General features: G+C 30.8%; 1 protein-coding gene across 1 annotated transcript in view; it reads left to right on the plus strand.

Moving 5' to 3' along the window:
* Positions 1-481: 481 nt before the first annotated feature.
* LOC137933056 (probable cytochrome P450 305a1) overlaps positions 482-13,265 on the plus strand; it is a 28,135-nt gene continuing 15,351 nt past the window's right edge. Inside the window, exons 1-2 of the mRNA XM_068776794.1 lie at positions 482-560; positions 2,320-2,538. Coding sequence (XP_068632895.1) covers positions 557-560; positions 2,320-2,538 — 223 coding nt within the window. The 5' untranslated portion in view covers positions 482-556. The remainder of the gene's footprint in view (positions 561-2,319; positions 2,539-13,265) is intronic.

Here is a 13,265-nt window from a genome sequence, read left to right on the forward strand (position 1 = left end):
CTATTTCCATAGCAAATTATCTCTAACAAATTGTCTAGATAAGACCGCCTATTGGCACTACCTTTTCGTTGTTATTATTAAATAATGTATTTAATTTCTTACGTTTAAAATACAAAATATTAAATGAAGTTAAATTTCTCAATATAAACAATTTTTAATTATTATATGGCTCTTTAATTATTTTGTATTTTTATTGATAATAAGTGTATTTTTATTGTATTTGTCTGTTTTTTATATGTCATTGTTTGTACGTCACTGTGTGTGTGTAGTAAATGTTTATTATAATTACTTATTCTTTGTTACAGGTCCTATATGGTATCCATATTTCGGATGCAGTAACTTAATTAATAGGCTAGCAAAAAAACACGGCTCCCAGTGGCAGGGTTTTACGACGCTTTCAAAACAATATTCAACAGACGTCTTGGGTTTAAAGTTGTGCAATGAGAAGACTGTTATAGTATATGGAGCGAAATATATAAGGCAGGTATTCACTGAAAAGGTGTTCGAAGGAAGACCTGACAATTTCTTTGTTAGACTTCGTTGTTTGGGAACTAAAATGGGTGAGTGTCGAAATTTTATTCGTCATTTTATTGAGATATTATCATTGATTTTTTTATCATTTATTTATAGCTATAGTAACAGATTTATTTACTTATATTTTTACTAATAGAAATTATAATCGTGTCATATTACAATCTTTATTATTATATCAGTCGATAGACACCTATTGTAGGAAACATGCCTGCATCCAGACCAGACATTAAAAATGTCGTATTCTAATTTAAAACCTTATTAAAAGCCTTTAAGGCTTTTTCCTGAAGAATCTATACATGATATTTTACATATAGGTTTGAACTTTAAATCTTTTTCACCTATAACCAATCCTATAATACCAAAATAGTTTACTATAGATATAGTAATAGAATAAGGAAATTTAAAAGTTTACTATAAGGAATAAATCTGTGATAAATGTAGTGTGAAAATAGAAAAGTAAAAATTAAATTATAAAGGAATGTAAATGTAAACCAGTATTATGGTGGGAAGGAGACGATTTTGAAAAATAAAAGGAATAAAAGAATTTGTGAAGAATAAAATAATAATGAATAAATTACATAAAAAAAAGATGAGAAGATAATTTGTTGAAAAACATACAAGATCTTGTTTCTGGTGGTCATCAACGGGGCCGTAATAAATATACTTATTAAATTATTTTTATGTAATGCTAATTGAGTTAAATAATAACCAATGTACATACCTTAGTACTTTTTTATTTAATCAATTTTCATATAAACGTTTCTATGTACTACAGTTGTAAGTTTTTATTCAAGTCTATAGGCTGATATTCATTCATGTCACCAACTGGTAGGCATGAGCCGCCCACAAATATCGCCATAATGTATAGTCTTACACTGCCCGCATACAATGATTTCTCGCGACCGTGATTATGTTGGTACACTTAGACCATTTAAGACACGATCTATATATTTGAATGCATATATACATCGGTTATAACATACAGTAATACCCCGCTTTACGCGAGGGATACGTTCCAAAAAAAATCGCTTTAACTGAAATTCGCGTATAACGAGGTTTATGATTAAACATAGTCAAAAATTATTACAAAAAAATACAAATCATTTTAATCAATCACTTTAATTCTAGGAACACTTTATGCAACACATACTCTTATTTTTTACGGAAAAATACATCTGTTGTCATTTGGGTAACGTTTTGTTTACGTTCTTGTAAAATACGTTCATAATGTCCAACACTGTTTTAATAGTTTGACAGATGGTCAAGACACCATAGAGAAGTTGATGACTACATTATATTTATATGCACTCTTTCGCGTAATTCGAGGCATTTGAGCGCGAAATTTGCAATTCGCGTTATAGTGAAATCGCGTATAACGGGGTCGCGTAAAGCGGTGTATTACTGTATATTTATGACCCTACTGACTTGTACTTTGCAAATTATTTTTAGAAAAAAAAACATCATTAAAAAACATCTAAGACATATTTTTTAAAGAAAATATAATATTTATTGACACTTCGTGCATATTGCAGTACAATATGAACATAACACGATTTGTGTTGTAAATTTTTATTGTCGCTTAACATCTGCATTGGTCAATATATTTATAACATGAGTAAAGTATTTATTTTTCATATAATCAATAGAAGAACTTAAGCAACGTTTCTATGCTCAAGTTCTTTGGAGATGTCACAGGAGAACAGTTCTCGTAGCAAAGCTCCTCTTGCGTGACTCATTTGAATATTAGATTGTCTTATATATATAATGTTTATTTAATATTTTTAGGTATAACATTCGCTGATGGAAATTTCTGGAGAGAACAGAGGCAGTTTACGGTGAAACAATTGAGGAACGTCGGTTTCGGGAAGACAAAGATGGAGAAAGAGATTCAGAGAGAGTTGTCTTCTATATTGAAATATCTGGAAAAATTTAATGGTGAACCTATTAAACCACAGCCGATATTGGTTACTTCTGTTATGAATATTTTGTGGACTTATATTGCTGGTGAGTTATATTTTTTAAATTATCTTTTGTTTAACAAAATAACAAGAGAAATACGTTATAAATATGTTAAAAAATAAACTACACCTAAATATATTCTCACAACTAAGATGAATAATGATTTTGACCTACTCTACAAATTAGACATGATCGTATCTATAGGCAACTCTATGATATGAATATTAATTCATTTAGAATGGTAGCCTAAATCGGGGCCTTTTTTTCCGTTCAGTAACTCTATGAATTGTTCATCTACATGATTTCTGAACTTAATGTCCTATCAATCTAGGTAGAGTGTAAGCTTCATAGAGATTCCAGTCATTAATTTTTAATTATCCACTTGGAATAATATATAGTGATTAATTGTGTACGTAATGATAATAACAGAAGAGTCGAAAATTAAATAATCGAGATCACTGATATATCTCCAAGAATTTCTTGTCTGAAGTAGCAGTGGGGGAGTACATCGTTCGTGAAACCGAATGCAGTTTGAACTGGTAGAGTTGGTATAAGCAGGTTCCCTACTACGTGGACCAACGACACAGTTAAGGTACTGTATGCGGGCAGAATAAGACTGGTCATCGTAGAGATCTTTAAGGGAGGCTTTTATCTAGAAGTGAACGTCTATCAGCTGAAAAGAAGAATTATATATTTATATACTTTGAGGTTAAATCAGTGACGTTTTGAATATAATTAACTATATATATATATATCATACGTGTACTGATAGACACGTACTGCCCTTATAGATGTACAATAAAGACTGTTTTATGTCTGGACTTTTTATATATTAGGACCTTGAATAAGTTCTCGCTGTTTTTTGAAAGATGGCGTTGCGGCTCTCTGTGCCTGGAATTTCGTACGGTAACAAATCATCAAAGTAGTGCTATATGTAACCTCGAATTATAGTAGAATAGAGTTTACCACAGTGTCAACTACATATTCATTTGCCTTTTGTGAAAATGTGTACTATTGATATAAAAATATTAAATATATACTACTAACCAAAAGCGATATGAGATCATAAATTTTGTACATCGATTTACTAAAAACATTTATGGTATATAGAATAACGGGAATGTGATGTTTATTTCTTTTAATAGAAAACATATTCCTTTTTTACAAAGACGTGACTTTATGAATTGAGCTCTACATGTCCTACGGGCTTAAGAGGTTTGTAGGATTTCCTTTTCGAATTCCTTCATTGTATTTTGTCCTTTTGACATTCGTCAACAAAGCGAAAAAGACTATCTAAGAAAATATAAGGAATCATATATTTTTATTTAGAGATTATATTTAATATTTTTATTATCGCTTATATAAACACGCAAGTTATTGAAAGGTTTGTATATGAAATGTAGAAATGAGAAGTTAAAGAAATTTAATGATTTTTAATACATAAGAAAAAAGATCACTGACGTAGATCGAAGAATTGTTAGTATGAAGTGGGGTATATCGCTTATTCAGCCGATGGTTGTTTTTTTTATGGTCCCCGCTATTGGGGTCCTCTCCTTCCACCCCCTATTTAATTGGGAACAGGGTTTTGTATTTCTTAATATTTTTTTTTCACTAAAATTTTTTTTTCGTTCTCGTCTTTCATAGTACACAATTAGGGGTACGGAAATTTCGTATTTACGAAATAGATGCGAATAAATGCGAAAATTACTCATAAATGCGAATAAATGCGAAATGTATGGTATTTTTCTTTTTTCCAAGGCCTTCCTCAAAATGAGATAATTGATGAATATGCACACTGTCATAGGCTAATTATTCGGTCCATTAATATAAATAAAAACCCCAATGTGCAGGACATATTGTTGGCCGTCAAATGCAACTTTTCGTTTTTTGGCTGAAGCAGCATTACATAGTGCAATTAACAGTGTGGACGCTTAACGCTTCTTCTGCATATAAAATCTCGTCGTACAGACCAAAAAACGACATTTAAAAAGTCGAATCTTTATTTTTTACAATGTTATCTTTTAATTAATTAAAACTGTTTGAAGTTAAGACTTGTACTTTAAAATTTTGTTAAATTTTACTTTCATATTTATCAATAAAATTACTAAACAAAAATATTTGTTTAATAAATGCCTAATTTACCCAAATTTTATAATTTTAAAGTATAAATGCGAAATTTATGCGAAATTTGCAAATTTTGAAAAATATTAATGCGAAATTGGTGATTTTTTTTGCGAAAATTCCGTACCTCTATACACAATATCTTTTTTCCTTCTATCTTTCTACAATTCCATCTTCATTTCTCAATCATTATATTCCTTTCGTACATCCTCAAACACTTCAGTTATTCATTTCTATTACAGTATCACAGTTTTAATTGGTTTAATTATTTTCTCGTGTACATCAATTTTATCACGGATTTATTTTACAATTTTTTTTAATAAAAATGAATGAAATTTTAATAACTTTACAATGTTTTATTCGCCTATGTTTTGTTCTTGTCTATTGCGTATTGTGCAACTTTCCTAAAGAATTTGAGGACACACTCTCTTTCATCCTTTTCCATTATAATGGAGGCAAGTGTTGCCTCCATTATGTTTTTGCCTAGCCGGCATTCGGTCTCATAAGTCGATGGTTGTTGGGGCCGAAAGGATCAAAACCCACTAGACGAAGTTTAGGTAGCCCACACCTCAAGGTGAACCGAGAATATAGTTATGATCGCTGGAAGTCGATGGATGATGGCAGTGCTGGACTGGTCATAGTGGCTATCTTTGTGGACAGCCCCTTCCTTGTAGTGAGCGTCCATCGCCTGAAAAAAAGAATTGCAATATACCAATACTTATGTCATATACTTTGTCGTTAAATCAGGGACGTTTTGAATATAATTAACTATATATATCATAAGTGTACTGGTTGTTGACTTGTTGACTTTTTTTATTTAAAAATATTAAATTTTGTACATCGATAAAAAGAATTATTTTAATGCATCAATGTTATCAGACCGATCCCACTGACAATTATTAGAAAAAGTCTATGTCCTTTTTTTTAAGTTATCACTTTTTACGTTATCACACTCTTAATTTATATCTTCTGTCATACGTCACGTTATAATTCAATCTCTCTACTGCCACCCATCACAATGTCTTCCACTCTTTATCATTTATTACATTCCTTTCTTCCATCTTCTCTCATTCTTCACCTCGGTTCTTAATATTACAGCTATGTTAATTTACATTTTGGTTATGTTTATGTCTTTTCTTTATTTTTACAATTAAACTATTATACTATTTTCTTAAACTTGTTCAATGCCGCTATATAATAATATTTGACTAATACTACTCGCTTAAATTATCTTGTATTATTGTATGAGGCAGGCTGGGTCTTATTACAACTCACTGTTTTGTTTATAATGTATTTGCCGAATTTTAAAAGAATTTTTCGTGATTGGTCATGACTTAATAAAGAGGAGTCTATGTCCTTTAGATAGTATAATTAAGGTCTAATAGATTTACAGCATATAATATATTTTGTGCAATATCTAAGCTGGTGTCCTTACTCTGGGTATATCCTTAAACAAAGAAACATCCTGTACTTAACTCACATTTAAGCTGATAAACAAGTTCTCATTAACCAAGGTTATAGTACAAAGACAGGTTCAGAGACGCTCACCATCCAAGAGGCTCAGTAAACTAAAGAGTGAGCCTTTGGGCTGTATATATGTGTCCATTATGCGGCGGTATCAATATGACTTCACCTGAACTTGTGCGTGTATTACACGAGCAAGACTCAAGGTGCGATCGCAAGATTCATTGATGTTTTGATGGCGAATACGGCAACCGTTGCAAAGATACTGACACGAAGCCTGAGGATAGCAATATGGAGCATGGATGAGGAAGTGGTCACACGAATCGTATATTAAAAACTTGACATTGTTAAGATAAAAACAAATAAGACATCAATTATTAGTTGGCTAATTTAGGTTTAAATCATACATAATTAACACTTGGGCATTATGTATATAGGATTACCAATGTAATATATTGTTATAACATATCTGTGGCGGTTCATTGATACTCCAACTTGCTAATACTCTGAGTTATATATGATAATTTCTTTCTATATATGTTCCAATTTCCAATTCGATCTCTGATCCAATGAGGGGCACAGAGATATTGGTCGAGAAGTATATACTCGAATTGTGTTATGAACTAACTGTACCTGCGATTTTGCTTGCGTGAAATTTAACAAAAAAATATTTACATTTTTTTCTCTAAAATGAAAGTTGCCTAAGTTCCGTCAGAATCGGTCCTGAAAAAAATAAATAAAGGAACTTATTTTGTAAACGTACTGTATTTATAAGCACGTAGTAAAAAGCAGTTATTTTAATATTACAAACAGATATTTCAATTTTATTTATTTATGCTGAAAGCTGTTTTAATTAGACAGATTATTCTGAGCAACGACGTCCGTTTTATTGCAAGTACCGTGAACTAGCGCAAACTACAAACGTAACGTATTTACCTTACAAAGCGCCTCGAGTTTCAATAATATTCCATTCGAATTTAATACCTGTTTTGCACCAACGTCAGCGTGGTTAGGTTTGTTGACGTTTGCATGTTGTTTTAGTTCTCTGTTGTACATTTCTGTAAGTAATCCATTTTAAATATATATATGTATACACATATAAATATTTTTGTCCATATAACACTATTTAAGACTCGTATATTTTAGCTACTATCTTCATACTTTATTTTATTACGTAGCAGTGCAGCTGAAAATATTTATTTATTTTACGTAAAAATAGCTGTTATAGATATTTATAACTTATAAGCGATAGATTTATTAAGCGATAGATTCTCTGAGAGTTGTTTTATAAAAAATATTCTAGCAGTTGCTTCTCAAATGAATTTAATAACATATTATTTGTGCGTCAAAATAAAATCTTACATACACAGTAATACCCCGCTTTACGCGAGGGATACGTTCCAAAAAAAAAATCGCGTTAACTGAAATTCGCGTATAACGAGGTTTATGTTTAAACATAGTCAAAAATTATTACAAAAAAATACAAATCATTTTAATCAATCACTTTAATTCTAGGAACACTTTATGCAATACATACTCTTATTTTTTACGGAAAAATACATCTATTGTCTTTTGGGTAACGTTTTGTTTAGGTTCTTGTAAAATACGTTCATAACACCCAACACTGTTTTTCATTGTTTGACAGATGGTCAAGACACCATATAGAAGTTGATGACTACATTATATTTATACGCACTCTTTCGCATAATTCGAGGCATTTAAGCGCGAAATTTGCAATTCGCGTTATAGTGAAACCGCGTATAACGGGGTCGCGTATAGCGGGGTATTACTGTAATGACAAATCCTTCACGGGTTTGTATGTACGCATATATTATAAAGTTGCAAAAGATATCTTCTATCTTCATTTTTTTAGTTTAGAATCTAAAATTAAAAGCATTTTATTAATAAAATCTTATTACAGCATTCAATGGTTTTTAGCTGATCGAAATGCATCGAACTTTGTTGAATCATTTACATGGTTGGTCTTATAATGTATGCATTAAAATTGTTAAATTTGATTTAAAGAGATCGCGTTCCGAGCTTGTATAAGCTACATTTAATATTAAAATAATCGACGATTCAAAAGCGCATGTAAATACCTACTTCAATAAAGATATTTTAAATATGAATTTGAATTTATGATTCGGACAATATATACCGGCAAAATTGAGAACTTTTCTTCGAACAGACGGACAGACAGATGATTATTTGTAAGATAGCGAAGGAGTGATACTTATTTAAGTAAATAGGGTCAAACGATAATATTTCTGTCTAGTTAACTTAACAGTTTGTATGTTTGTATAAGGCACTGCATCCTTTCTCAGGAGGCTTTTGTATGTACAAAGATGTGCTTTTTTCCTCTGCCTCGCCTGATGTTAAGTGATGACTTAAACCATATTCACTCTTTACATAAAGACTTTCAAGTTATAGTTAGTTAGAAATAACGACTTCGGTAAATAGTTCCATTGTGTGGCTGTTCACAATGTAAGAGCATAGTGATGCTTGAAGGTATTTCAACTTTGTATGGATGTCTTGAATCCGTGTATCTTGTTTAGGGCTTACAATATCGAACTAAAATTTTAACACCGGTATTTGATATTTGAAATATCGGAATACCGGTATTAAAATCGGTATTATTAATTAAAAAAATACTAGTTACATTTTATTTACCTCAGTTGCTACATTGACTTGTTAACAAATAATATATGAAATTCAATATTAGGTTGTATGTTACATTTTACATATAATACGCTTGTATGGCATTATATAATTAAAGAAAAAATAAATTTCAATTGAAAGTATTTATGAAATAATATTAATAATTTGCGTAGTGTTTATTAAAGTATGCTCTAAAAAAAATATAAACAATCAATCGTTCAAACTTTATTTGTAAACACTACAGCTGATTTGCAAAATGAAACAATCTTATTTAAACTATTTAATCATTTTCGTGTTACATACTTGTATTTGTATAAATGAGACATATTAGGCATTAGACGTAAAACATAAATGATCGCTTTATAGTGCCGACACACAGTTCATCGGCTCGGTGTGTGTAGTAAATATACCTGATATATTGTATTGTATATATTTGACATTTGAATACAATCATATTGTTTGTATAACTTAAAAATATCTTGTTATTAATTAATATAATTTTAAATAGTGAACTAATGTAATACCGAAATAATTATTTTTACATTAATACCGGTTTTGAATACCGGACAAAAATCGTCCGGGATTCCGGTAGTCCCGGTATTGTAAGCCCTAGTCTTGTTGTCCGATAGAAGAAGGTAAGGTAATTGATGTAACTCAAATGTACACTCTCCAAAATATAGTCTATAGAACACAAAAAATTTGAATTCTTTTTTATCTTTCGAATACGCTGGATGCTCTAAAAATCACTTCTGGATTAAAATGTTGTATAGCATATTTGTGCCAATATTCTTGAAGTATGAACTAATGTATTTTATTTCCTTATTTGTAATGTATTCAAGATGTCGAATTATGATCATTTTTCTTTCAAAGATCCAATTTTTTTTAATTTATTTTACTTTTTATTGGGAAAACATTTAAATAACAAAGATTTAAAATTATTGGTTATAAAATCGTTTGTCATATTGAAATCTATAAGAAGAATATTGTTTGAAAATTTACGATACGACTTGAAAACTCCGATACTTTACTTTGCGGATATATAAGGCAAGTGACCAGAATGGCACTTTGTGAATTGTTGTATTCTTTCATAGCAAATTTATTCCAGTCGTATCGTCGAAAGTTTGCAGTGAAAGTCCTCCTTAAGCTTACAGAGGTAACCTTTTCATGCCCTTTTAAGCTCAATAGTTTTTATTGAGTTTCCTCATATCGCTGCCACTTGAATATTTATATGTACATATATAATTATATATACAATGCGGTTAGAGCGGTAGAGGATTGAGATTTGCGATCGCTTCGCGAGTTCGATTCCTGGTATACAATCTAAATTGATTCACACGTGGATGGACACCAGCGTTGTCGACGCACGATGATATCGCACCCCCATCACCAATCCACATGCCAAGGGGATTATGGTATAGCTTCCCATAAATAAGTTTTGGGGAAGGTCTATGCCTTGGAGTAGGCGACAACGAGGACTAGCGAATTAAATAATGTTACTGTTTTTCCAATACGACAACAAGCGACGTATGATTGGCCATGTGAAGTATATGAATTTGCAACATCATTGCCACAAACACTTAACATCTGTATTTGCGGTTTACTTAAAAACATATCGAATATAAGCACTGGATATTATATATTATTTTATAAAAATTTTCTACACAATTATAGGAAACTTTGAAAAAGATGAAAGTAAAGTCGTAGCCGAAGAAAATATTATTTAATTTTAACGTGTAATATATTTTTAAAAATAGTGACAGTTATAAAATATAAAGTAACAAGTGGCGCAAAAGTAATGCCATAATGTGAATTTTCTTTCAATTACCTTTTAGTTATAAACTTTATAATTGATTATTCAAAGTAAGTACAGGTAAGTACATTATATGTTGGTTAGGCTTGTATATATGTATTCGAAAGTCACATGATAAAGCCATAATGGCGAATGAAAATCATGGAATGTTCGATGCAACACCATTATAGCTGCATGTTTCACTGTAAACATGTATTGTTGTTACCGAATACGGGAGCATAAAATGATTCTAACAAATGAATCGTTTATTTAGACTTCAATGTTTTAGAATACGTGGCTTTAATACCGAGCGATCGGAATAGGTAAAATGTTTTACTGAAAATCGTGGAGGAAGCTATATGTTAATGTACACGTGTCTCTGGAATACATATTGAATAGAGAGCTTTCAATATAAACTTCCACGTAATGTTATCTATCGTGCGATAAATTTAAAAAGTTCATCTAATTTTCACTAGTAAAAATAAATATTGATTAATTTAAATTGAAGATCTTAATTGAAAAATATGCGAAATAAAATGAAGTACCAACACATTGACTAGTTTTTTTAAGAAATGGATAAATTTGTTTTATGTATAGATCATCAACATCGCTCCGTTATTGGGCCGTCTTGTTCAAACCGTGGTAGTATGGTCAGGAACTTTATTATTCACAGGGTTAATGTTTTTTTTTTCAGTGTTAGTTATTTCATCTTTCACAACTTTTATTCTTACTTCACAGATCTTATAATTTTCAAATATCTTCTGTCATTCTTCTCCACAACTCCTATAATTATCACAGATATATTACAATTTGTTTATTTCAGTTTACTTACGTATCATAATTTGATGGTCTCTTTTATGATTTTACCACTTAATTTTATATGTTTATTTCACTATAATTGTGATTTTTACCAATTTTCATTTTCATTTCAATTTCATTTCTTTTGTTTCTTGTACCATTACTCTGCAATACATAAGAAAAGTGGGGCGATAGTCCTCGTCGCCCATTAGAAATGCTATATTTCTCTCTTCTACTCTGATTCCGGCTTCTTTCAAATAGCCCTTTGTTCTTCTATCTTAAACCTATGACAGGGATTTTTGTTATAAATTATTTTTCAGTATTTTTTACTAGCGTTCTCTTCTGTAATCATTCAGAAGGTCTTTTACATTTTACATTCTCTTGTCTACTCTTTTCTTTCATTCACAATCCTCACACACAACGCGTCTTTTCCTATGTCGCATCCTTTTACTACTACTATTTAGTTCACAATTATAAATTTATATCATTATTTTGTTATTTTACAATTTTTTCGTTACTTAACCTTATAATGAACTTTTGTTTAATTTTTATTTAGTTTTATTTTTATTCATTATGGAGGTAATAGTGCTACTTTCTATCTTTACCTTCAGCTTCACATCTCAATCTCATCTTTACCTTGCATGGAACAGCTGGAATGTGGTACAGTTGGTCCTCGAGTGCACCACGGTCTGATCCCCCCAAGGTTACAGGTGCACGAGGGACTTTCCTTGAGTTTAAACCTGTCCACGTATTTAACGAATTCTGCATGCTCCGTGAACATTTGACTAGCATGGCGCTCGGAAAATATATCCGCATTGTTTGTCTCTTCCATTCGTCGAGTGACTCTAACCTAAGCTGTCGCATGAAAAATGAAACGGAGCATGTTTCATACTCAGGTCGTCTTTTGATCTTCAGGTCCGCGTCTTTGTCTGTCAGGTCTGCTTTATTATTACTATCCTTCTCTATGTGCTTACACGACATTTTCTTTTACTCTTAACGCAAAATGATGAAGGGTTTCAGATCCTGCAATATAATAAATGTTGTGTTACTATCACAGTAATAAAACAATTCGACTAGGTTTGTTATATGTTTTCCTCATATGCGATCGAAATGCTTATAGCCTTTATATGTCAATGTAAAGCAGCCTGTGGAATATCTATTTTTAAAGCTACCAGCTGAAGTGTGACGTAGGGAATCTACTGTTAAACTAACAGATGTTACTAGTTACGTTAATAAATGCTTTGTATATGGTTTTTTTTATACGGTCCCCGCTGTTGGTGACCTCTTGTTCCCCTATCTCGTGTGGGACAGAGACTTTTTAATTCTACTAATTTATTCATTTATTTTTTTTTATTTTTTATTATTATCATTCTTCTCTTTCATATCATCTTATCTGTCGTACTATTTCTTTCATTCTACAATTTTCCCATTTCATTTCATTCCATTAGCCATACATTCATCCTCAACCACTACATTCTAGGTTTCCCCACTATTCTATTTTGCAACATTATTTATTTTTACCTATTGCATCCATTACCATCCTCCTGCATTTTATTATTATTTTTGTATATGGTTGCACTTGACAACGAATCACAGTACAGTTTATATTAATTCTAATATTGTAATAAATAGGTGCATTTACATTATTGTACTGGTAGTATATTTAATTAAATTAAACTGTGGAGAGAGGCTATAATCTCAATTTCATGCTAGATTCTATCTAAAAGGAATCTTCTGGAATTTTTATAACGAACAGAAGTAATAAATATAAATGATCAATAGCAGATATATGAATAAATAAAAAATATTCCTTATTTATTAGCATAGATACAAACCCGGGTGGTTTATTGTATGAAAAACGAAAAAAATAAATATATAATAATTCGAAACATGTTTGCGATTAAACCATATGAAGCAAAATTTGTGGTAAATTATGAATTGA

Source organism: Battus philenor, unplaced genomic scaffold, assembly GCF_028537555.1.
Source record: "Battus philenor isolate CCGP_79_NKW_IND1 unplaced genomic scaffold, ilBatPhil1.0.hap1 SCAF_1, whole genome shotgun sequence".
Lineage (NCBI taxonomy): Eukaryota > Metazoa > Arthropoda > Insecta > Lepidoptera > Papilionidae > Battus > Battus philenor.